Source organism: Cataglyphis hispanica, chromosome 5 (genome assembly GCF_021464435.1).
Source record: "Cataglyphis hispanica isolate Lineage 1 chromosome 5, ULB_Chis1_1.0, whole genome shotgun sequence".
Lineage (NCBI taxonomy): Eukaryota > Metazoa > Arthropoda > Insecta > Hymenoptera > Formicidae > Cataglyphis > Cataglyphis hispanica.
The window spans coordinates 8,553,889-8,581,037 of NC_065958.1; the positions used below are offsets into that span (position 1 = coordinate 8,553,889).

At 26.6% G+C, this 27,149-nt stretch overlaps 5 protein-coding genes across 8 annotated transcripts; 4 read left to right on the plus strand and 1 right to left on the minus strand.

Moving 5' to 3' along the window:
• Positions 1-223: 223 nt before the first annotated feature.
• On the plus strand, positions 224-1,047 carry LOC126849918 (uncharacterized; the record flags this gene model as incomplete). The annotated part of the gene is made up of 4 exons (XM_050592326.1): positions 224-347; positions 452-536; positions 630-816; positions 911-1,047. Coding segments are annotated over 4 exons (483 nt in total), but the record flags the coding sequence as incomplete, so codon positions are not given.
• Positions 1,048-1,968: 921 nt separating this feature from the next.
• Positions 1,969-5,530, plus strand: LOC126850119 (dihydrolipoyllysine-residue acetyltransferase component of pyruvate dehydrogenase complex, mitochondrial). Its single transcript, XM_050592809.1, has 7 exons — positions 1,969-2,287; positions 2,563-2,726; positions 2,857-3,236; positions 3,481-3,839; positions 3,937-4,236; positions 4,333-4,520; positions 4,825-5,530. Exons 1-6 carry the CDS (start codon positions 2,172-2,174, stop codon positions 4,460-4,462), a joined length of 1,449 nt encoding a protein of 482 aa, XP_050448766.1. The 5' UTR covers positions 1,969-2,171; the 3' UTR covers positions 4,463-4,520; positions 4,825-5,530.
• Positions 5,531-5,879: 349 nt separating this feature from the next.
• Positions 5,880-10,359, plus strand: LOC126849860 (argininosuccinate lyase). Its single transcript, XM_050592161.1, has 11 exons — positions 5,880-5,968; positions 6,547-6,657; positions 7,181-7,267; positions 7,704-7,787; positions 7,943-8,074; positions 8,194-8,294; positions 8,457-8,650; positions 8,864-9,063; positions 9,540-9,764; positions 9,901-10,007; positions 10,088-10,359. Exons 1-11 carry the CDS (start codon positions 5,948-5,950, stop codon positions 10,236-10,238), a joined length of 1,413 nt encoding a protein of 470 aa, XP_050448118.1. The 5' UTR covers positions 5,880-5,947; the 3' UTR covers positions 10,239-10,359.
• Positions 10,360-10,593: 234 nt separating this feature from the next.
• On the plus strand, positions 10,594-18,248 carry LOC126849859 (DENN domain-containing protein 1A). 4 transcript variants are annotated; one of them, XM_050592158.1, is made up of 16 exons: positions 10,594-11,019; positions 11,260-11,415; positions 11,487-11,624; positions 11,698-11,833; positions 12,254-12,307; positions 12,410-12,667; positions 12,773-12,874; positions 13,018-13,245; positions 13,311-13,487; positions 13,674-13,706; positions 14,287-14,341; positions 14,428-14,608; positions 14,835-14,967; positions 15,970-16,629; positions 17,529-17,750; positions 17,835-18,248. In XM_050592158.1, exons 1-16 carry the CDS (start codon positions 11,003-11,005, stop codon positions 17,961-17,963), a joined length of 2,679 nt encoding a protein of 892 aa, XP_050448115.1. In that variant the 5' UTR covers positions 10,594-11,002; the 3' UTR covers positions 17,964-18,248. The 4 variants fall into 4 exon arrangements, with proteins under 4 accessions (XP_050448115.1, XP_050448113.1, XP_050448114.1 ...); XM_050592157.1 differs by having other exon boundaries at positions 10,616-10,706; positions 10,780-11,019; positions 17,529-18,248; XM_050592156.1 differs by having other exon boundaries at positions 10,598-11,019; positions 17,529-18,248.
• A 484-nt stretch (positions 18,249-18,732) lies between these two features.
• Positions 18,733-27,018, minus strand: LOC126849858 (valine--tRNA ligase-like). The gene is given in 19 exon segments (XM_050592155.1): positions 18,733-20,466; positions 20,469-20,517; positions 20,636-20,911; positions 21,021-21,224; positions 21,322-21,477; positions 21,582-21,917; positions 22,002-22,277; positions 22,578-22,686; positions 22,830-22,951; positions 23,319-23,489; positions 23,630-23,837; positions 23,905-24,050; positions 24,554-24,678; positions 24,774-25,065; positions 25,178-25,379; positions 25,497-25,661; positions 25,774-25,901; positions 26,004-26,171; positions 26,690-27,018. Coding segments are annotated over 19 exon segments (3,471 nt in total). The 5' UTR covers positions 26,864-27,018; the 3' UTR covers positions 18,733-20,302.
• Positions 27,019-27,149: the final 131 nt, after the last annotated feature.

The window sequence follows — 27,149 nt, forward strand, 5'->3', positions numbered from 1 at the left end:
TTAAAATTAAAATACACAAAAGTTCAACAAATATAATATACTATCGCATCTTGTCCCTCAAAAAGTTCTTGTTTAGCTGCTTTAACAAAATTGTTTGTAAGATGACAGCAACCTCATAGACAATTGGCTGTCTGGGAATATATGCAAAAAAAGTTTTTATATAGAATAAAAAAATAAGGAAAGAAAGAAAAGAGAAATCCTTAAAATATGAAACATTCAAGTGATATTTCTAAAAAAGCTAAAAAAAAACATAATAATCGATACTGCAAAATTTACTTTTGAAAATGGAGATAAATATGAGGGAACGTATCAAATAGATTTGAACAAATACAGTATAGTTAAACAAGGTTATAACATTTTCTTCATATTTAGTAGTTATCAATATTATTATCTGAATTGACAAATGATATGTACATATATTAATATTTGTATTCGTTATTGCAATTTATAGATCAAGGAACATACATAACTGATAACTTTGAAGTATATAACGGTACATGGAACGATGACAAGTTCGGCGGTAATTTTCACATTCGGTAATTAATATGTTACATTACATATATAGGAGATGATATCGTGAAATGCTATTTAATAATTCTAATAACATCTTTATATTTATTTTTTGAAAGGTACAACAATAATGCGCAATATAAGGGTAATATTGATAAAAACAGTTGGATGAGTGGTCTAGGAACATATATATTTCCCGATGAATCCTCGTTGACGGCTTTTTGGTCGCAAAATAAATGTATTTCAGATGTCATTTATCAAGAAGCACTTGGATATAAATGGACAACTGAATCAGTTTTAGACAATGTTTGTATACTAATATAAAATTTTAAATTGATAAGTTAGATTATATTTTGTTATGCAATTTTGTTGAAATTACATTCTTATTATTTTTGTATAGCAAATTTTATTCACAACTGGAAATCATTTTTGGGATAAAATATGTGAAAGATCTTTGGAAGAAAAATGTTCACCCTGTGTCCAATAAATTAAGCTATAAATGTAAAACATAATTATATGTAATATATGTATAATTGATGCATGATTATAATAAATTAATGTATGTTTATATGCGTCATTAAATTATAAATATTTATAAATTTTAATTATGATTGTAATTAACAGCAATATATATATATATATATATATATATATATATATATATATATATATATGATTAGCAGTAATTCAATATATAATAAGAATAACACACAGTATTAAAAAAGAGTCAAACATCTCATCTCGTTTCTTCCGAACGAGTGCCTTATTAATTAATCACCAAGGCTTCGTTCTTAATAAATATTTTGAAGTTAAATTGATCATAATATTGTGATATCATGTTTATATAATTATACTTAACTGAGTAGACAATTGAATCAATTTTAGACAATGTTTATATACTAATATAAAATTACAAATTGATAAGTAAGAGTATATTTTATTTTTGTTTATTAAACTTCAAAGCTTCTAATCGAGGCCAACTTATTAATTGCCGGCTTTTGTATGCAGAATACGGCAAAAAGTGAGGCGGTAGCAATCTTCCGTTCTTATGGAAAAGCCGTAAAGTGGTTGGCTATCATATCGTCTTGCCGCGCGACAAGCGTTGCCGCGTACTGTGCGCAGGGCCAATAAAGGCCTATCCACGGTTTGCATAATCGCACAAATATAATGCATAAGGAAAATGATTGGTCCATAAGCAAATGCATAAAGAACTGGACCAATCAATTTCTTTAAGCGGGGAGCACACACTTTTGCATAAGCGCATAACCATAAGTATAAAGAAATTGATTGGTCCACAAATGTATGCATAAGAAAATGAACCAATCAATTTCTTTATACTTATGGTTATGCGCTTATGCAAAAGTGTGTGCTCCCCGCTTTATGCATTATATTTATGCGATTATGCAAATCCGCCTGGATAGGCCCTAATGTTTCCGAATGCTTGATGTGAAAAAACCACGTGACCTTGCTGACGACCTCTGGTTTGGTATTTAATATCGTCCGTCATTTGGTCATCTGCTTCTTGTAGTTTCACGATAAACCTAGATTGTTGACGAACGGATCATCGTCATCTTTATAGGATAGCTCGGAATTTTAGATCTCGCGTGCGCGCGTCAAAAATTTTAGATTGATTCGTATCATTATTAAGAATTCTGACAGATATGATACGAACCATATCGAGCATACGGTTGGCTCGCTCTATCGTGCACGGTTCTGCACGAACCAACACCGTGAGATCCATAGTTATCCGCTATCTTCACAGAAAACATCAACAGAGGTATTTCGTCTGCGATCTAAAATCATTCTCACATTTAAATCTTACCATGATTAGTTACATTTTGCGATTTAAAATTATCTTTAAGGTTATTTTACCTTAACTCTAATCTAAGTAATTTAGTACAGGGAATTTAAACTTTCATAATATAGTTATTTGCATATTAATCTCTTGTCAAGCTAGTAACATCAAAACATACAAGTCTTATATAATCATTATTAAATATACACAAAAGAATGTAAAAAAAACGCAAAAAAATGTTATTTTTCTTTATTCAGGATTTTTATTCAGCATCATACTGTTTTACATTGTAAAACATTGACACCATGGCAGCAACAATTCAGGTTTTATGCGGATTATCCCGATCATTTCAAAGTCCCGCTTCCAGCATTGTCCCCCACTATGGAGACAGGAACAATAGTCAGTTGGCAAAAAAAAGAAGGTACGAGATATTGTCTATTGATATTATAATATAATATAAGAAGTATAGAATCATATTTTTAATGAAAGAATATAGAATTATTTTCTTGAGAAAAAGAGAGAGTTTAAATCTTTTACATTTAATTTTTTAGGTGATAAGTTAAATGAAGGTGATTTACTAGCAGAGATTGAAACAGATAAAGCCACAATGGCATTTGAAACTCCTGAAGAAGGTTATTTGGCCAAAATTTTGGTTCCTGCAGGAACAAAAAATGTGCCCTTAGGCAAACTGGTTTGCATTATTGTGAAAGATAAATCGGATATAGTTGCATTTAAAGATTTTAAAGATGATGCAGTGACTGCTCCTCCTCCTCCTGCAATTCCTGCAGCCCCAACACCATCTGTACCATCACCGATACTACCACCTGCACCACCAGTTGCGGCAAAACCTCCTATTACGCCTACCGAAGAAAGGATATATGCTAGTCCATTAGCGAGAAGATTAGCAACTGAAAAAGGGCTTAGTTTACAGGTTTTATAAAATTCTTAATTTATATCAAACTAAAGGAATGAAAACAGGTATAAGCCAATTTATTTTTATTTTTTTCAATTTGAGTTTTATCTCATATAATACTTTTTAATTCTTAAATTCTAAATTTATTTTGTTAAATTATTATATATATTACCTAAATTAATATATTTAATTAATGTATTCTTACGAATAATTTGTAAATACACATATTAAATATATATTCTTTTTTCTTTTTTTTTTATAGGGTTTGAAAGGAACAGGATTATATGGCTCTGTAACATCCAAAGATCTGGAAGGTGCTGCTGTAATTCAACCAAGAGTAGCAGCAGTTGGTGTACCAGGGTCAATAGATATTCCTGTATCAAACATACGTGCTATTATTGCTAAACGTTTGTTGGAAAGCAAGCTGACAATTCCACATTATTATCTTTCAATGGATATAAAAATGGATGCTGTATTGGCAATGCGAGAACAATTTAATAAAATGTTAGAAAAAGATAAAATAAAATTGAGCGTAAACGACATTGTCATCAAAGGAATGGCAATGGCCTGTAAAAAAGTCCCAGAAAGTAACAGTTCTTGGTTAGGAAATGTAATCAGACAGTAAGCATATTATTACATTTGTTATTATAAGTATAATAACATATAATTTAATATATTGAAATATATTTTATATTAAACACAAATTGCCTTTTTTTAGATACAATAATGTAGATGTTAGTGTAGCAGTAAGCACAGATACTGGTTTAATTACTCCCATAGTGTTCAGTGCTGATACAAAAGGTATAGTTCAAATTAGTAAAGATGTGAAGGCATTAGCCACGAAAGCGAGAGAAGGAAAATTAAAACCACAGGAATATCAAGGAGGAACAATTACTGTGTCTAACTTAGGCATGTTTGGAATTAAGAACTTTGCTGCTGTAATAAATCCTCCGCAATCTATTATTCTTGCTGTAGGTGGCACAGAGAGTAAACTGATACCTGCCAAAAATGAAAAAGGGTAAATCTTTGTAATATTTCATATTTTCGCCAAAAATTTTTTTTACTATGTATGACATGTGATTATATTACAAGTACTATAAATATATGTCCACAGATTTACAACTGCCCAATATATGTCTGTAACTGCTAGTTGCGATCACCGTACCATTGATGGTGCGGTAGGTGCACAATGGTTAGTTGCCTTTAAGAATTTCATGGAGAATCCAGTGACGATGCTCTTATAAGAAGTTGAATTGTCATTGATTTATCAATTGAGTGATTCGAGCGGCACAAATAACACATGTAAATATTGTTTTTCAAAAATTTAATACTACTAATCTTTATATTTAACAAATAACACCTGATTACCCATAGAACCTCCTGATTAATTAGTCTAATAAAAATGTAAGCACCAGTCAATGGTTATGAGCAATCGTAACATAAGCAAACAGATACTCCTAATTTAATAATAACACAATATTTTTTTCGTATTTTTATATCAATTTCATATCTTTATGTATATAAATTGTTTTTATATAACTCTTAACTTTTTAATTCATAGGTTCAAAACTCAATTTTTTAGATATATATTTGTTTTTTGTTTCAGAAATATTACATCAAATAGAAATATATTTCAAGAAATATTTCAGAGAGATATGTATGGATTATTGTTTAACCAAGATTGTTTTTCAGTATTGATTTGAATTTAAAAAAAAATGTTATGCTAACATTATTGGAAACTGTTGAAAGTTATATAAAACGTTTTACATTAAATACAAATAAGAAGAGAGATAATGTTTCAATTCAGCAAAATTAAAATTGATAAATAATTGAGGTTTGCCGCATTATTTGATAAGATGGGAAAATTTTTCTAACCAAATCGGTTCTTATCTAATTTATAACACCTGCCTCTTTTAGTGATCATGTGTACATATGTATATTTATAATAAATAAATAGTACAACTGCACTATGTTGCAGAAAATATGATATGATTTTTCTTGCTTTGAAGCGTTTAATGGACCAATTGGAACGATAAATCTTACATTGTAAAGCGAAAATAGGAGCGCATTATGCAAGTCAAAAAATGCTATATTGTAGATAGAGACCCTAGTTTCGAGCTTCAATTGGTCACGATTTTTCTCCTTATCCCATATCCAGTTACATATAGAGATTAGCGGCCTAGTGTGTATAAAAGGAATGTTGCTTCCAAATATAAGTGTTCTACTATAACTATATTGAGATTCTAGTATACATATATAAGATGTTTAATGTAAATTGAAAAAAAGATAATAAAAAATATTGGTAATATAAAGGGATAAAATTTTATAAGGTGCATAATATTTTAATTCTTTTAAAATTTAATCTTTTATCACTTTTGTACAAGAAATATGTTTAAACAATAAAATATATATTAGAGCAATATTAAAAACTTTTTATATAATGAAAAAGAAATACATAAATTTTAAAAATTACTTTTTGACTTTTTAAAATCAAGCACTTATTTTTTCAAAGATTTTACTTCTATGTTCTTCGTGAGAATATAATTATGAATCGGAAAACAAAATGGGGACCCCAAATCTTAATCGTATATAATTCACAAACACGCGTTATCTAGAACGATAACGATATTGGTTTTTTTTCTTTAATTATTTCGCAAACATGCCATCTTTCGTAAACGAAGTTCTCATACAGTTCTGGACATCAGTGCATGAGTTATTAAGTATAGATAATGGATAGAGTTATACCACAAGTAAGCCAGAATTAAATTTAATTATATAATTCTATCATAATTATATAATAGATATACTCTACACGAACACATGTTTATTTTTGTATATAAATGTGCATAAACTAATGCAATAAATTTTACTTCAATTTTTTATATTTTTATAATAAGCAAATATTGTATTGATTATTTAAAAAAAAAACAGTTTTAATGTTATATTTATATTTATTTATTATATATTTAAAGCAAATAAAAATATATAGTTATAAAAATCTACATTTATATAAATAAAATTAAAAATTATCTACTTTTACATAAAAATAAAATTTCATATTAAAAAAGTTTTTGAATGAAAGAAAGAGAAAGAAAAAGAGAGAAAAAGAAAAATTTTTATATTATATTATTATGAGTTTAAAAAATTATTTTTATTTAGATGAAAGCACACATAGTAAAAACAGATTTTTAATAAAAAATACTTTATAATACATAAATACATTATATTAAATATTAAACATATGTTAATATACTGTTAATAATTAGTTATAATGAGTATAAAAAATAAATTGTTAATTTAATTTCGTTCTATGTGAATTAAAACAAAGACTTGTCAGAAACTATGGGGAGGTCGATTTGGCGAAGATATTGACCCTGATTTTCATAATTTTAATGCGTCAATCCATATCGATAAGCGACTATATGCCGAGGATATACAGGTAAAATTAATTGTAATATTATATATTGGACAGAAATTGTCCGAATAAGTAAAAATTGTTTGTTATTATTTGTACTTAAGATATAAAAATTATTAATTTCCATATTAAAATTTAATTATTAATAAATTTAATTATTGGTAACTAATATAATGTGACTCAATTATCCAGCATTATTTATTCTTGCAGAAAAAAATAAGTTTTTTCAATATAAAATATATATTAATAAAGTAATATCTTTTTGTATAATAATTTTTTTGATTTGGTTTAGTGCTTTTTTTCTTTTTTTTTTTTTTTTGAAAGTCATTTAAAAAAGTTATCATCATCATTTTGTCGTCATTATTATAATACATAATATATGCAAAGTTCTAATTTATATAAAAACTATCGTCCAATGTATATTCACAATTTCCGATAAAAAAATATCTTTTAGAAAAGCTCTCTGCTTAATTGCATTTTAACTGGCGTTAGTATTCTGTCATGTTATCATAAATAGCATTAATAATATTTATTTATTTGTTTTTAGGGAAGCATAGCTTACGCACGAAGTCTTTGTAAGGCGAAACTTATCTCGCAGGAAGAGATGCAAGCTATAAATACAGCTTTGAAACAGGTATAGGTTTATATTATTGTTTACATTTTTACTGTAAAAAAATCCAATCATGTTAATATGTCTGTATATATACATCCGCTTATACATACATAGAAGAATATATTTGTGGAAATTAATTTATGCATTATCCGTTTTGTAAAAATCAATAACAGATGAGATGCCACATCGCAATGTATAAATAATGTTACGAATCTAAATCGTGTATAAATAGTTACAGATACGGCGATATCATTGATAAACTTTGATCTTTTATTATTACTCAAAAACCATTTTGTAACTTTGATATTTTTGTATTAAGATTTTTGATTCTATTTTATCATTAGAATACATTAATAAAATATTACGGAGATTGTAAGAAACATTAGTAAACAATACTTGATTATATATGTATATACACGTATACTAAAGCTAAAATAAAGAAATCTTTGATTAATAGATACAAGGCGAATGGGAAAATAACAAGTTTACCATAAATCATGAAGATGAGGATATACATAGCGCCAATGAACGAAGACTTTCGGTAAATTTTTATAATAGAGCATAACTTCCTAATTAATCTCTCCAAAACAATAAAACCATACACAAGAAAGATATTTTTATGTGAATTTTTAAAGATACTATAGATATATTTGATAAAAGATAGTTAACATCTCATTATAAATGTTTTAAATATAGGAATTAATTGGTGATATAGCAAAGAAATTACATATTGGACGGAGTCGCAATGATCAGACTGTGACTGATACCAAATTATGGCTTCGAAAATCAATTGATAAGCTTCTGTTTAGACTAAAAAGCTTCATAGAGGTGAATAACATAATATCATTTATATAAGTCCGAGTCCTGACCAAACAAATGAACTCAAACAATCAAGTAAATATTAAAGCATATGCTAAATGTTAATTCATTATTAATTCTGAAAATAGGTTCTCATAGCTCGAGCGGAAAAAGATATAGACATACTTATGCCTGGATATACACATATGCAACGAGCACAACCTATTAGATGGAGTCAGTGGTTACTTAGGTAAAACAATTTATTAATATATATATAAATTTTTAATAAAAATTAACAAAAAAATAAAATAATTTTTTAAAAATTATTTTATAATATAATCATCACACGACTTGAATGTTTTATTCTAAATATTTACCTCTAATTTTATCATTGATTTTTCAAATTTTATAGCTATGCGTGGTACGCAAAGCAAGATTTGGAAAGATTATTAGAAATACGTAAACACGTAAACATCTTACCGCTTGGTAGCGGTGCGATAGCAGGTAATCCTTTCGCTATTAATCGTCAATTTTTGGCTGTGGAACTTGGTTTTGACGAAATTACTGAAAATAGTATGCATACTGTCGGAGATCGAGATTTTGTCGGTATGTTTTATAAATATATCTTTGTAATATGTGTATATATATATGCATAGAACAAGTCTAAATTAACGGCTAAATATAAAAACAAATATTCATGATGCGATTGAATAAAAAAATTTTTAATTATATGATTCTTAAATGCAAACATGCCACAAAAATATAAGCAAATTATTCTTCTCAAATTAATTAAAAAAAAAAAAAATTTGATCTTTCAAGCTGAATTTCTATTTTGGTCGTCATTATCATCAATGCATCTAAGTCGCTTCTGCGAGGATTTGATCATCTACAGCACCCAGGAATTTAATTTTATCCAATTTTCTGATAAATATTCTACTGGTAGTAGTCTGATGCCCCAGAAGCGTAATCCAGATTGCATGGAATTAATACGTGGAAAAACTGGCACTATATTCGGAAAGGTTTGTTTAAATGGATTTAAACCATTGGCTCTTTTTATGGCAGCTACGTTTTTACATTTTATTTAAGTTTAAATCACTTTAATGACTTAAAATTTGTGTAAAAATAAATTTTTCTTTAAGTTATACATTATATGTTACATTTCTACAAACACATTTTTTAAATTAAATAATAATTAATTTTTTGCACTATTTATTTATATTTATTAATTCTAATTTTATATATATATATATATATATATATATATATATATATATATATATATTCGAATTCTATGTCTATATAATTTAAGACATATAAAAAATTTTTATTTTACATAGCAAAAATATTAGTACCATATTAATCTTAAAATTTCACAAGAAAGGCAAATATTATATATCATTTTTATCTATATTTCAAAATTTTTTACAGATAAAAAATCTCAAAAAAAAACATTTTGAAAGATTATTCTCTCTCGTAAAATTGTTTTAATTTTTAGTGCATTGGTTTTATGGTAACACTAAAAGGAATTCCATCAACATATAACAAAGATCTTCAGGAAGACAAAGAATCGTTATTTTATACATATGATACATTATATCAGATGTTCCATATTGCCGAGAAAGCATTGGCCACATTGAAAGTAAACAGCCAGAATTGTAAAAAGGCTTTAACATCCGACATGCTTGCAACCGACATGGCATATTATCTTGTTAAAAAAGGCGTAAGCGCATTTTGTTTTTCTTTCGATTTTTAAAAAGTTTGATTTTATTTATTTAATAATTTTAAGGCAATTTGCTAATTTAATTTCTTTAAATTTCTTTAAATTTTAAATATGTTAATATTTGCATATATATTAGATATCGTTTAGAGAAAGTCATCACCTGGTTGGGAAAGCTGTCGCTCTGGCTGAATCAAAAGGAATACCATTGTTAGAGTTATCTGTGCAACAATTGAAAACGATAAGGTATAACTAAAATTTTTAGAGAAATATATTATATTCGAATATTCCGAAGAGAATTCTAAAAAAAAGATTAATTGTTTTAGCGAAGCGTTTGAAGAAAGTATATCGTGTATTTGGGACTTCAATTCCAGCGTTGATCAATATAAAATTGCTGGTGGAACTAGTTTTGAAGCAATACAGCAACAGATTAATAACTTGCGATGTTGGCTGTGTAACTATTCATTTAAAGAATAATAATTATATCTGAGATTATAGTTATATACTATATATACATTTATATATATTATTTTTTAATATTTTTAATTATATTGTTAATAAAATTTATTTTTTGTCTATCTTAATAATACTGTTTTCTTTTATAATGCCAATTAATAAAATGTTAAGACAATAGTATGACAGTAAATACAATCATAATTGATTTATAGCAGATATCTATTGTATTTATTCGTCTCAAATATAATGAATTTAGTATGAGTACGCACCAATCTGCTGTTTTACCATGGCACAGAAAAGTAGATTTTACCATGTAGTTCCTGGCTCTAAAATGGATCTAGTTAGCGCCACTGTACTAGCCAGGAAAATAGTCTCACGACAAATGGCGACATGACCTCTTTCAGGCTTCTCTCTCCCGTTCTCTCTGGCATTCTGGCAATAATTTGACAGACACAATAGAAATGGGTCCCAAGTGCATTTCTTCGTGACGTATGTTTATTCCGATTCAATCTGATTTTGTGTGAAACGCGTGATAAATATACATAATTATCCACACTCACAGATTTCATTTTGGTTAATAATTTATTATCGCTTCCTGATTTGAGGGAAGCAAGGAAGAACAAAATCCGCAAGTGTGACAGCTAGTGAAAGCGACTAACATGAGTGTCGATGACATGTGACTACAACATTTTTAAGATTATATACGAATATATCACTATCATGCAATACGATGACGTATAAACATCAAAATCATACAAAGTACTTATTTTTTTTCAACTATTATCATGGGCTCTCGATTGAGGCAAGTCTTCTTTATCATTTCTCTTTTGTATAAAAGCACTGATTTTTTTAAGTAAAATGCAATGAAAGCATATCCCGTCTTTATGTTACACTCGGATAGTTTCACAGAATATTTCTGTTTTGAGTAACAGAATATATTTTCTATTTTTTATACACATGTCAGTGTGAATAATCATAATAATTGCAAAGTTTACAGTTGTACTTGAATTATATAAACATTACTTTTGTATATTTTCTTCAGAGAAAATGTCAAGCAATTGTTTGAATGCTTCTGCGAGATAGCTGCACCAGTAGGGGAGAAACCAGCTTGGATACTTCAAAAATATCCTACCAGCTTTTCAGATGAAGAGATACTTAAATCTGTCCCCAAATTTACATACCCTTGTGAATTTGAAAAGTATGTTGAGATATCAAATGCAGCATATATTTAATTACATTTTTCTACATAATTATATGTTATTATTTCAGTTTGTTGGTGCAACATTTTTCATTTGTTCTCACTAGTATAGATTCAAAATGGACTTTTGGTTTTTGTCGTCACGATCCCAAAACAGAAACAGCTTTAGTGATCTTGAGTGCACTTCCATGGCATGAAACATTTTACAAGTTAGTAAAAATATGTTAAATAAATGCTTGAATGTGTTAAATATCAAAATATTAAACTATATTTATGTCATAGGTTATTAAATCACATTGCATCTTTGACCAGCAATGCTAGTGGGGAGGATTTATGGAAGTTTCTTGAAAATATATATACCTGTGGAGTTCCAATTCCTGGAAATTCAATATCTATCTCTTTACCAAATTCTACAGCAGTAAATTAATTGTTTTAGAATCTATAATATATAAGAAATAAAATTATAAAATTTACATGCATATTTACATGAGAATTTTATAATTACATATATATTATATGTACACTGCCTAATAATGACTTGTTTCATTTTCGTAATGTGTGAACATAAGAGTAGGCATATTTATCCTGCTTTCACATGAGTATCCTCACTTTTATGTTCATCTTGCTAGGAACAAATTATTGTCAAGCAGTATATATGTATATACATATATATATATATATAAATATATATATATATATATATATCTGCATACGTGCATTTGTGTTTTTTTTGTATATATGTAAATTGCTTTTTAATATTTTTTTATTAAATTATTTTTTATATACACTTTTCAATATTTAAAACTTTTTAATATTTAAAACTTTTCAATCTTTTCAGACTTTTATTTGTCAAAGTCCAAAACAGTTTCAACTACCTAGCATTCCAGAAAATGTAAGTAATAGTATTTGAATTTGTCAAAATAGTTTATAAATTTTATTTACAGTATAAAATTATTATCGAATATTTCCCTAAATAGCGATTTTACTATTTCAGAGAAATTTGACTGAATATTATAGTGCTGTTGATTCATATAACATGATGATAATATTTGCATCTATGTTATACGAACGTCGTATTATTTTCATTTCAAAACGATTATCAAGATTAAGTGCTTGTGTACAAGCATGCAATGCTTTAATTTATCCAATGATTTGGCAACATATATATATCCCCGTTCTGCCTTTGTCATTAATAGATTATTTATTAGCGCCTATGCCATTTCTTATTGGGGTGCCCACACCAACGCTTCAGGTATTTATAACAAATGTTTTCTTTCTATAAAATATGTTGTGTGTGTATGTGTGTTGATGTGCATATGTATATATAATACATATTATTTTATGATATTTTTAACAGAAAGTACCCAAAAGCGATTTAGGCGAAGTTGTTATTTTAGATGCTGATAATAATACGATTGAGACACCATTTCAAGATTTGGAATCTTTACCACAAGATGTAGTACGTAGAGCAATATATATTTCTATAACAATATATTATATATATGTCACTATAACTTTATAAGATAATATATAGATCTTAAATAAATAAAAATTTATATATATATATATATATATATATATATATATGTGTATGTATTGCAGGTGACAAATTTGAAGAAAGCATTACGTAATAGATCAACTCTTCTCGGAGATGGTGTTTCAAGAGCATTTTTACGTGCTTTAGTACAGTTAACTGCTGGTTATAGAGAAGCATTAACTTTACAACAGGGTGAACGTATTACATTCAATCAAAATGCCTTTGTTGAAAGTAGACCATCCTCCATGCAACCCTTTTTACGAAAAATGTTGGAATTACAAATTTTTCAACAAGTAAGTTTTACATGTTGCATAATTATACCTATTTGATACTATATAAATATTCTGGGTATTTCCAGTTTATAGAAGAAAGATTGAACATGCTTAATTCAGGACTTGGTTTCTCAGATGAGTTTGAAATGGAAGCCTGCAGTTATTCAGCCAAATCAAGTAGTAAATTTATGCAACAGTACAGAGAATGGACTTATACTATGCGAAAGGAAAGCTCTGCATTTTTTCGTAGTGTGAAAGATAAGGCATGTTAATAGCATTTTAAATAGTTTAAATAATTTAATAAATAGTTTAAAGTAGTTTTAATAATTTATTTAATATTATACAGCTTATGTCCCCACTAATCTCTTATATCTAATATACTTCTTACATATTCTTTTATTATAAAAAAAGAATACTTACGAAGAATATTGTTTTCTTTTATTTTATAGGCCAACCCAGCAGTAAAGTATGCTGTTAAATCAGTAAGTTTTAATATATATCATATAAGTTAAAATATATTATGTTGTATATATATATTTATATTTTATTTATATTTACATTACTCTTTCCTTAAAATGTTTGAACATTATTTATAACTGTTCATTAGATTTGGAAAGTAACATGTTATTTATAATACCATTACCGTTTTTTACAATTATTTTTTTCAATAACTTTAACGGTAACATGTAAATACATAAATCTACTAAAAGTGTATTCTATTAAGTGTATATAGTACCTGAAATGACATGCAATTTGTGAAATTTTTTTGTTTATAACTTTTTAATAATAAAGCGATCTTGACAACGTATATGAAAGTCAAAACAATTTGACTTGTCTGTCCTATTTTAAACATTTATCGGAAATTACAACGACTAATTAATAATTACTAATTAAATAACGAATGATGATAAAGAATTACTTTTCAAAGAAAGGAACATTATTTTTATAAAGTAACTTTTCCAATTCTGCTTTATATCACATTTTCTATCTATTATTGATAATATTGGTAATAATTAATGCCAAAATGGAAAAAAAGAGAATTATAAAGATTAATATCAACAGGTGAAAGATAAAGGAAAAGATATGAAAACGGCATATAAAGGACTAAAGTGGAAAGGTGTGCTTCTTTTTAATATATTAATAGTCTTTATTATCACTTCATGTTAAATATTAGATATTGATTGATACATTTTTCGTGGACAGGGCGACCTAATAGAAGTGAAACGAATATGAGATTTCATCAGCCACGATCGGCTCCTAGCTCACCTACTTTAGATAGAAGATCTATTGGATTCGCATCTCCACCAAAATCTCCAAATGGAGTATCAGCGACAACTAGTTACAGAAAGGAATTACGTTTGCGGAATACTAATTTTGATGCAAGGTACATATAATTATATATATATATATATATATATATATATATGATAATTTTATTTTGATATGTACAATGTACTTTTAACTTGATAATAAATAATCCAAATAGATAGATAATGATCTTTTTTACTGATAATAGATTACAGTGTTGAAATTTGTCAGTTTTCTCGCGGAACATCGTACATATGTATATATACACGCACAGTACACGTACATGTGCCTATGTATTGCAGTAAGAAGCAGTACTCACCTTTAAACCCCAGTTCTCCTGAAGAATCAGACTCTCCACCAGAGCGCATAAATATAGACCTTATGCACGAACTTCAAGATGTGATATTTCCAAAGATACCATCAGTGGATAGGACAGTAAGTCTTATATTATATAATTTATTTTATTATTTATAGTTTATTATTGTATTTATACATTATTTATAGTACTTATACACTACTATTTTTTATGATTTACAGAAAAAAAGATTATAATATCATTAGTTGCCAATCAAAATATATATTTTCATAAGTGATAAAATGGGGCTGTTATGCCTTGTTTTTAATAATTGTATATATATATATATATATATATATATATATATATATATATATATATATATATATATATATATATATATATATATATATATATATGTATAATTTTCTGCAAGTTTATCATGCATTAATCTTACGAATTTCTGTTGCTTTTTGTCAATCGTTTATTGTCTTTTAAGTCTTTAAGTCATTGAATCTATGTTTCAAATTCTATATTATATAAAAAATAAAATAATTATGTGCAGAGCATGTTCTCCTGAATTACATGTAATGCATTATTAAATGTATGCATAGAAACATATCTAGTTCATAGAAAAATATTTTGCATGTGCTTGTATTTAAATCATCTTCATACACATAAATTTTCCATTGACAGTACTTTTTAGCATTCTTAAAATTTTTTAATAATTTTACAGCTTTTTTTAAAAATATATAAATTGTTTTTTTAAATATTCATCTGAATTACTTAATCTACTGAATGTGTCTGATTAGAACAGAATATCTAATTATTTCTTTACTCCTAAAAATATGGAAAAATATTTTAAATATAATTTAAATGATTTTAAAGAGCAAATATGCTGGAAGGAAAATTTTTTTTAGAGTTTTTAAAATTACTTTTTAAATAAGTAGTAATAAATAAGTAGTATTAAATAAGTAGAGAATTATTATTATTATATGCACATGTCATATATTCAAGATTGGTATGTGTATATTGCTACTTTAATGTATTGATAGAATTTATTGTTAGATATTTCATAATTCATATTAGTTAATTTCTTATAAAAAAGAAAAGTAAAAATTCATGTCATGCATCACTTTCAGTTGAAACCAGTACGCAGTTTAGACAACTTGAGACCTGCATGGAGTGGGCATTTACGGCACAGTCCTTCACCTAGTACTATCATTACAAATCCATTTGAAATTTCCTCAAAAAAACCAATTTTAACTTCTTCCCCTTATCCTCTTCCATCAGATACTTCGTTTAATCAATCAAAAATGTTTACTTCTAATTTGCTAACTTCCAAGACAAACAGAACTGTAAAAGAAGTAGATAAAACATCACTTTTATCTATGTCATCTGCATCATATAATCAAAACACTGAACCAAATCGATTTTTACATGAATTAAATATACATAATGATTTAATAAAACCTGTTGTTGACTTATCATGTGTTCATGAAAAAGAGAATCCCAAGAGAGAAGACAATTTTTCTTCAAACAATAGAAGATTAAATTGTGAAGATATTTTTGCAAATGCTAATTCAATACCAAATACGAGAGAATTTTTTGATAGACCTTATAAAACGTCAAATTTTCTTCATGAAATAAATGAAGACGATCCTTTTGATACGAGTAATGTACTAAAGCCTATCTATTTGCAAACTGCTCCACTTTTTAAATCCAAAATTTCCTCAATGTCCGCTCCATTTCATCCATTATCACATCCATTCAATACTTCATCCTGCTCTGCACATGTTAAGGTAAACATAACATTGTCCATTATTTTTATATCTACGAAAAATATTTCGATCGATTTTTATATAATTGTTTGATCCATAAAATATGTACAATTATAATGTACTTAGAATGTTCTAGATTTACCGAATTATCTCTCAAGCATTAGAGTGAACAAATACTAGATGATATTAAAAAGAATATTTGTTATTTCGATATTGAGACATCAATAATTATAGATTCGAATTTATTATAGTAAATCCAAAGGTTTTGGTGAATTTAATTTACGAGAAATAATGTAATTAATATAAAAAATATAATTAAATAATAAAATTTTGTTTTCTTCGGCAAGAAAATTTAAAATTAATTATCAAGCATTTTAAGAAGCTGCAAAAAATAAATTCGGTAAATCTATCTTTGTAAACTTTGCTTTTCATTTATTTCCACTGTTGTCCATGTTCTCAATTTTTGGATGTAATAGATTGTTGTATTTTATGTATGAATGTATGGAATGAAATAGTCAAATAATGTCCAATGATTAGATACACTAAATGTTTTTCAGTATTAAATACCTTAACTTAAAATATTAATTTTCAAAATTTCAAAATAAGATAAATCTGTGATGAAAGCTTGCACAGAACATAGATTATCTTAATCTTTACATACATTATAAAAAGTTTATATACTTATATATATCATATACTTATACTTTATTATTTATTTTGGAATTCTAAATTCATATTTTAAGTTGAAATTTTTAACCCTGAAACACTATGTATATATGAAATTTACATATTCATATAAAACATTATCATTAAATGAGAAAGAACAACATTTTTACTGGAAGTTAAAATTTAAGTTATTCTCACATATTGCTTTAATTAACTGATTAAAATTTAATTATCAGTATGTATTTTTTTTACAGGATTCTCCTGATGTCCCTGATTTAATACGTTTAGATTCAACGAATAGTAATGATGATTTTGATCCACTTCTATCTAAGGTTTCCGAGCTTTCAAGCACAAAACAGATGAGTCAATCGTTACACTTACCCGAAATGAATGAAGGTCTTAGTAACCCTTTATATCCTTATTTTTTTCAACAATCATCGCACAAAAGCAATGACAAGCCGAAGGTCTCCGATAACGTAGGTGATATGGATTTATTACAAGCATATGGTATAGATTTTAGTAAATTTAGCTTAACTAATAGTGATAATTCATCTGTAAAGAATGCAACTGTGTGCAATCGAAGTGTACCAGACAACAATATTAATAATGTTGATACAATGGACACATTCAGTTTAACACTAAACGCATCTGCTATTAAATCACCAAATAATTGGACAAAATTTGAGTAAATATTAGTGCAATTAATTTCATATATATATCATAAATGTAAATATGTCATTAGTACTGTTTTTGTTATGCATTAAAATATCTCTACCATCAATTATCTGCATTAATAATTTGTCATAAAATTATCCTGAGAATTAGCCAAAAATTATCTTGTTATACATAGCCATCTGTCAAATACTGTTTTGTGCGATAAATTTTATATACTTTTTTTGAATTATAAAAACATACTTTTATATAATTTCTCTGTATATTTTTTGTATTAAAAATTGATAATTTGTTATATATAATTTTATCAAATGCGGTTACTTTTATTAACAATATTTTCCATTACATTTTTGTTATCATGCAGATTATATAATGCGAGAATGTCATTTGTTATATATTTTCTATTTAGGGGCAATAACAACAAAAGGAACAATAGCATAATCAAAAAGATAATAAATCTGAAAAATCATAAAATTTAAATATAATATGATATTTGAATATTTTGTTTAAGACATATAATTAAAATTTCGAAAAAAAGTCCGCGAGAAAGTATATTGTAATTGTAAAAATAACAGTATTATATTACTATTACAAGTAGGAGAGTAATGTCAGAAAACGTCATAATATCTAGTTTTAATCATCTATGATCTAAGACCTCGGCGACTAATAATGGACATTATTTATAAGACATCGTTTCTTGAATCAAAGCCCTTCGAAAAGTTCATAGATTTCTATATATTATTTCTAGACCAACACATATAAGGTGCATATGGTGAGATGAGAAGATAGTGTTTATTATTTATTATCTATTTGAAATGTAAAAATAGAAGTCTAATTAATATTATTTGTAATATTCAGTTTTTTTGCAAGGTTTCATCAATTAAATCATATATTTTTTTTATTTTTACCATTAATAAAACATTAAAAAATGTCTCATGGATGCGAAATATTGATGTCACTTTCAGGATTTATAGGATCCTCTTTAGAATGTCTAATTGGACAGTTCATGAAAATTTATCATTATTTTGTTATCAGGGTACATGTCCTTGCAAACTGTATATATAATATATCATTATAATTTAATTTTACTTATTTTTCATCACGTCCGTTATATATATTTGCATGATTACCAGTATTCATTTAAAACATAAACTATAACCACAGCAATTGCAAATAATGAGCAGAATGTAAGTAAAACAAATATATAATACAATTTTACAGTTCATGAATCATTGTTAGAGATTGATTATGTCAATTTTAATAACTGTTGCACATTTATTGCAATGCTTTACAATAAATAAATATGAAAAGATATAATGCCATTTTCCAAAAAAATTTCCTTTTAATTTTTCATTTATAAGATACTTATCATATATACTTGTTTTACTATATATACATCCTATTATTATATCCTATATATTACAATTATGTTCAAATATTACTTTTAATACATGAAATACGTATAATTCATACATATGAATCGCTTTTCATATATCATGTATCATATATTTAATTTATATTTAATACTAAGATTCCTGTTTCCCTACTAATAGCCATATTCAATTATGATATCAAAAACAAGAAATTATTTGACTTTGTTTCTTGTCAAAAACATCCTTTATTTTCCTTTTTTTTTGTATGCCATCATTCGCATATCAATAGTAGAGATTTATAAAATGTATTTTGAGAATTTTTTTTTTTTATTATTTTATATTAATAAATGCGCATACAGCTTAATCTGCATATTTACATTTTCAGTAAATATTTCATGATGATTAATCGAGAATTATATATGTTTATTAATTAATAAACATGTAAAAAGAATTTATATCGAAATATACTAATGAACGCGATTGATGGCAAAGTTTTTATTTTGATAAAAAAAAATTAACATGATTTTGCGCTATTGTTATAATGTCTTTAGTAGAACACCCCAAAAACCTTAAATTATAATTTAAATAGTCTGCATTTCTTAAGTATCTTATAATGCTCTGCATATGCGAAAACATTTCCTAAAGAATCTTTTAATATTTATTTCTTATGATCTTTCTTTCTTTTCAGTATTATCTATATGTTTTTACAAACAGATTTTTATGTATATTTTACATAAATATTGTTTAGTTATTTCATTCTTCGCATACTTTATTTATGAATTGGTTCTTAATTTGTGAATATAATTTTAAATAAAAGAAAAAGAAATTCCGGGAAGCATAATTATAATCTCTTTTTATGTTCTTTCTACTATTAAATAGGTCAATAAATAAGTTACTTATTATTAAGTAACTCAATAAATAAATTATATATCTATATTAAGTTGTAGAATTTATAAAATTTTCTATTTCATATGTATAGATTTTTACATTGTTTGTAAAACTATTACTGCATCAATTATTTGTTGCAATTCACCTTCGCTATTTGCCAATTTTTCCTTGTTATTCTTTTGAACATCAAGTGGAACTTTTGTGTCATAATTGGGTACAGCTAAATCTTGTTTTAATTTTTCTATAAGTTCAATCAATTGTCCTTCTTTTTTTTTAACTTTTCTAACTCTTTCTTTGGATCGATTAAACCCTATAAAATATTCATTTTAACATAATGTATACACTTACAATAATTAATATGATATATATATATATATATATATATATATATATATATATATATAAAACACATATGATATATTAATTACCTTAAGTAAGAGATGAACTTGAGTTTTATCATTTATAGTAATGATAGCACATCCCTCCAGAGGTTTTTTTGTGCTAAGAATAGAATATGCAAGAGTTTCTATAAGTGATTTGTATTGAACAATCGTATCTTTTAAAACTGAATTGTCACATATGATACATGCTTCAGTTTTTATTTTATTAGGTAAATTGTAAGTTGCGCGAGTAGATCGAATATTTTTAATTATTTTTTGCACAAAGTCAACATTCTTTTCAATCTCCTGGTTTCTCCAACAGCACTAAAATATATCACATACAACCAATATATATTCACATTTTGAATGTGATGTAAATTATAGTTATTAAATAATATATTAAATTATTATTTATATTTTATGTAATAATTACCTCGGAGCTATCTGGATATGGACTTATACATATACTTGGATATATTAGTTTTTTATGATGTAAACGTTGATAGAGTTCTTCCGTTATGAATGGCATAAATGGACTCAATAAACGTAATCCTACATCTAAAGTTTTAAATAATATTTTTTGTGCCGCCAATTTTGCCACTTTATTTTCACTTTGAAATATAGGTTTAAGATATTCCTAAAAATGTGAATTGTTTATTATTTGAACTGTTCACAAGAATATTTTTCTATTTTATTATCTATATATTAACTATATATTTAAAAATGTTACTCACCAAATAAATATCACACAGATCATATAACCATAAATTGTAACAGACAGAAGTAGCTAATGCAAAATCATATTGTGCTAATGCTTCATCACAAGTCTTAGCAGCATAACTAAGTCGTGATAACATCCATAAATCTACATTTGTCTCATGTCCAGTCAGCTAATAATAAGAAATGTATATATAAGTATCAAAGAAATTTTTGTTTTTTCTATAGTAATAACAAAAGAATTATTATCATTTATATATTAAACACAAAATATTACCATAAACGTATCATCATTATTTCTTTGACATGTATATGTAAGTTGTGGTATTATTTTATTTTGTTCTACACGGAATGTAGTTTTTTCTTCAATCGTAAATGTTGCGATATGATTATACCAACGCTTAAGATGCAAATAATTTGCAAAATTAATATTTAATTCCTTTAATGTTTCATAAACTTTCGAATCTAGTTGTGAGGGTGTGTAACCATCAAGATATGAATAAGTTGCTAAATAATTATTTAGCGCTTCCTGTACACAAGATTCCTTTAAAGCTCGCTGATACCACTCGCCATCACCAATCATATCAATATTAGTGGTAGTATTATTGTATTTCTAGATAAAAATTTAATTAAACATTTGACTGTTTATGATTAGATTATGAAAATGTGATCCTTTTAAAAAAATATTAAAATTTACCACATCCTTTGTATCATGTTCAAATTTAGGTCCAAGATAGGTAAGTGCAAATTTAGTAGCATTCCATATTTTGTTGCAGAAAAATCTGTACCCCTGTACACGGAGTATATCGAGATTTATATCTCGTCCTTGAGAGGTGTAAGCACAAAGAGCAAATCGCAAAGCATCTGTACCACATTCAGGAATGCCTTGTGGATAATCGCGTCTCTGAGCTTCTCGAGCTCGTTCCAATTCTTTTGGATCTAAATTCGAATCTAACAATTGTTTTTGGAGATCCTGAAATATTTTGATCATTAAAAATACTATACTAATATATATAAAAAATATTGGTAATTTTGCAGCACATTACATTATATTGTGTTATATATAAAATAACTTGTTTAAACAGTTGAATTATCTCTGAAAGTATTGGTAGAATGTATTGTACACACAAACATTTTTTTCTTCATGTTTACTGTTAACATAATCGACATCCTATGTCAAATGTTTATACATATTTTTTCAATAAAACAAATTTTTTTTTTTAATTTATAACATTAATTGTTTATACATATATAAAATTATTCTTATACATACTTCTAAAGATATTCCTTTAATCACATCCATAGGATCTATTACATTTCCCAAAGATTTACTCATTTTTCTTCCATGTGCATCTCTCACCATCGCATGTAGATATACTTCTCTATATAAAAATATTTTAATTTTATATTTTCATGTACACAGAACACATTTTACATGCACACACACACGCGCGCGCGCGCACGCTTTTTCTCTCTTTTTTTTTGCATAAAATAAGTATGACATATAGAATGCATTTTAACATACTTGAAAGGCAATTGTCCCAATAATTTCTGGCCCATAAAGACCATTCTGGCTACCCAAAAGAAAAGTATATCATGGCCAGTTTCTAATAGTGTACCTGGATAGAATGTCTTGAGCTCAGGAGTCTGCAAAACATATCCTAGCTAATATATTGAAGCTATGTAACATACGTAAAGGAAATATATTAAATGTAATATATTTTCTCCAAAACTTTTATAAAACTCATAAAAAATTGATAAATGTAATTAAGATCATTTTTTAAGATTATGTTCAAGATGTCAATTTTGTTTTTTTTAAATAGAACTAATTTTTTCCACTCTATCAAGTTTTGGGGAAAATACTTTTTCACACTTTATGTGAAATACACACACATCCTGTATGTATATTATATGTATATTTACTTTTAGAGATACTTATATATAAACATTTTCATAGATTAAGTTGCATAGTTTTCTTAAATGAAAGTTTAGTCCATAAGTAATATATACATACTTCATCTGGCCAGCCAAAAATGGAAAATGGAAAAAGAGCAGAAGAGAACCAAGTGTCTAATACATCAGGATCTTGTTCTGCGATAATGTCATTTATGTTAACGCCTAATTTTTTGGCTGCTTTGTCTCTGGCTTCAGCTTCAGAATGTGCACTCACCCAATATTCATCTGTCTATATAAAATTTTCACATATTTGATTATTATACTATTTACTATATCTATTAATTATATTTATATATGGCTGGTTAAAAAACTTGATACATGCAAATTTTAAAGCCACTCGCAATATCTGAGATATTTCTTCAAAATTACCTCGTTTTTATCTATGTGAGAATTAATACATTTAATTGCATAAGCAGGAATGCGATGACCCCACCAAAGCTGACGTGAAATGCACCAATCTCGAATACCATCCATCCAAATATACCAAGTTTTTTTAAATTGCTCTGGAATTATTTTCAAAGCACCAGTGCTTACTGCTTCTTTAGCCTGAGCAGCCATTTCATTGCACTTGACATACCTAAATGAGAAAAATATTAAATATATTTAAAAGTTGTCAATTACAGTGTACAATATATGTTACTTACCATTGTGGTTTCACAAGAGGCTCAACAACATCTTTCGATCGACTGCATATGGGTATTACCATTGGATTATCTTTTATACTAATCAAGAGATTTTTTTCTGTCAATTCTTTAATGATAGCCATCCTGGCTTCAAATCTTTTCATTCCCTGTAATTAAGATTTATTTTTCTTTTATACATTTATTTCGGTATACACATAATAAAATTTCAAAAAAAAAAATTCTTGTTATATAATACAAACGCGTCCAAATCGCAAACCGAGAAAGAAGTAACTTTTGTACAAAAATAATTTAAAAATGTAAAATAAAATTCTTGGGGCATTGTTTACCAAAAACTTAATTTAAAAAATTAAATGTACTTTTTTATATATATTTTGATAATTATAAAGGTATATTCAATTATAATATATATAAATGGAAATGTATAATATATAAAATTTGAATTTACAATATAACTCGATTATATTATATATAAGACATGTAACAGATTGTTAGAAAAATTATTCAAAGTGTTAAATATATTAATTGTAAAATTTTTTAAATTATTTGTTTACCCCTCAAAAACAGTTTCGTATAAAAAAACTTTTATTCGATATTTTCGACTTATTGTTTTATCTTCTTGCCGATTGTAGCTTAATGAAGAAAAATATACCGTAAATTTTCCACAGTTTGCAGCAATATTTCCATCATCATCAAAAATATTTATGAATGGTAGATTGTGTCTTTTCCCTACTTCATAATCATTTGGATCATGAGCTGGTGTAATCTTTACAGCACCTAAAAAAAAGAATAATTTGATAAGATATATAGCTTATTTTCACAATCGCCCCACTTGTGACATTTCCACTTAATTTAATAAGTTACATATTTACCAGTGCCAAAGTTTATGTCAACAAATTCATCTGCTATAATAGGTATGCGTCTATCACAAAATGGATGCTGCACATATTTTCCTATATATTGTACATATCTACTATCATTAGGATGCACAGCAATAGCGGTATCTCCTAACATAGTTTCAATACGAGTAGTTGCTACAGTTATTTTGTCATCTTTCGAAGCAAAGAGTTGATAAACGAAAAATATTAAAACACCAAATTCTATTTTCTTTTCATAACCAGGTATCGATAGTAGAGTTCGACCATTTAATTCCATCTTATCAACCTATTTTCAATAAATAATATTTTTAATAAGTTTCCCATATTGATCTTTAAGTACAAATAAAAAAAATAGGAAATAGATAAATATATTAAAAAAATATCTGAATAGCACTCACTTCAATATCTGATATTGCACTTTTTAAAGCACATGACCAATTAACTAAACGATTGCTGCGATAAATAATGCCTTCATCATGCAAGCGCACAAATGCTTCTGTTACAGCTTTACATAATTTAGGATCCATTGTAAAACAAGCACGGCTCCAATCAAAAGAACCACCTATCTTCCTTAATTGTGAATAAATTCTATCGCCCTTTCTGAAAAATATTTCAAATAAATATATCATGAGATTAGACTATTATATTAAAACATGTACACTTTTTTATAATTCTACAGAAAGATTATATAATATTTTGTTTAAATTTTATACTTACTCATGCTTCCATTGCCATATTTTCTTAACAAATTCTTCTCTACCAATATCATGACGAGTTTTTTTTTCTTCTTTCCAAAGTTTTTTCTCTACAACTACTTGAGTAGCAATACCCGCATGATCACAACCTGGATTCCAAAGTGTCATACGGCCTTTCATACGATTCCTAAATAAATGCAGCAATTTTAATATTCTACTAATATATAATATTCTACTAATATAGTAGAAAAAAAAATTTCAAAAAAAATATATCCTAAAAGAACTTATATAATATTAACCATCTAGTAATAGAATCTTCCACAGCATTAGTTAAAGCATGTCCAAGATGTAAAAAACCAGTTACATTAGGTGGTGGTATTATCATTACAAATTTTTCTTTTGTATTTTCTTTGAATATATCTTTTCTCTAAAATAGATAAGTATTTTAATAAATAAATATGTTCTAATATATCTTATATATATTTATATAAATCTAAATAAATTATTTAACTTCCTTATAATTACATACTCCATATTCTGGTTTAAAAAAGCCTTCTTTTTCCCACCAAGCATACCATGCAGCTTCTACATATTGTGGGCTATACATATCTGGCATTGGACATAAAACATCTTTCTTGTCCCCAGGTGATATATTAATAGTATAGATTGATGCGGTTTCTTTTTTCTTATCATTTTTCTAAAATATGTTAAATTAGTTAGATACTAAACATATGCAAATATACAATTATATTTTCCATTTATATTATAAACTTAATCAACCTTAGGCTTATTCGTTTTGTATACTTTCTATACTCAAATTATTCACTTTCTCTTTCTTCAATATTAAAATATATATTTATCTCGTTTCAAGTGCAGAAAATTCTAGAAAATGCGAGCAAAATGAACAAACTTTTTGAAGTGCTTCTTTTAGATCTCTTAGTTATTTATTGTTAATAAACATGTATTATATATATATATATATATATATATATATATATTCATAAATTATAATGTAACTAAATAATTCAAGACATGGAAAATATAGCTAATTATATTAATTATATAATTAAATCAGATTTATGAAAGCTGTCTAACGAATGGTTAAGATCCATATGGATAATTAAATATCAAATTATATATATGTTATGTACAATTATACACATTTCTATATTATTAAAGATAGAGAATTCAACATATATTAAAGCATATATTTACATCTTGCTTTTCTTTCACTTTTGTCGGTTTTTCACTTTCCTTTTTCTCTAACTTTTGCTTAAATTTTTCCATCTTCGCCAATTTCTTGGCTTCCTTTTGTAGTTGCTTTGCTGTTTTCTGAGGACCATTTTCCGCAACCACGTTCGCAGTCTCATCATTTTTCATATTAACCATTTTCTTTTTTTCAACAAAAAAAGCTCAACATCTGTCTATTTCCTGTTTTATATTCAAACCAGGCCACAGAGTTTCTTTGGACAAATTGGCTGATGAAACATTCAAAGATTGCAAAACTAACCACGAAAGTGTTAAGCCGGGAGCACAGACTTTGGCCGTGTTCCAAAATTCACTGTTAGTACTGGAAATTTATAATATATGTCACGTGAACTACAGATTTCCAGTACTAGCAGTGAAGAATTTTAGAACACAACCTTTGCTAAGGAAATAAACCAATCAAAATCCG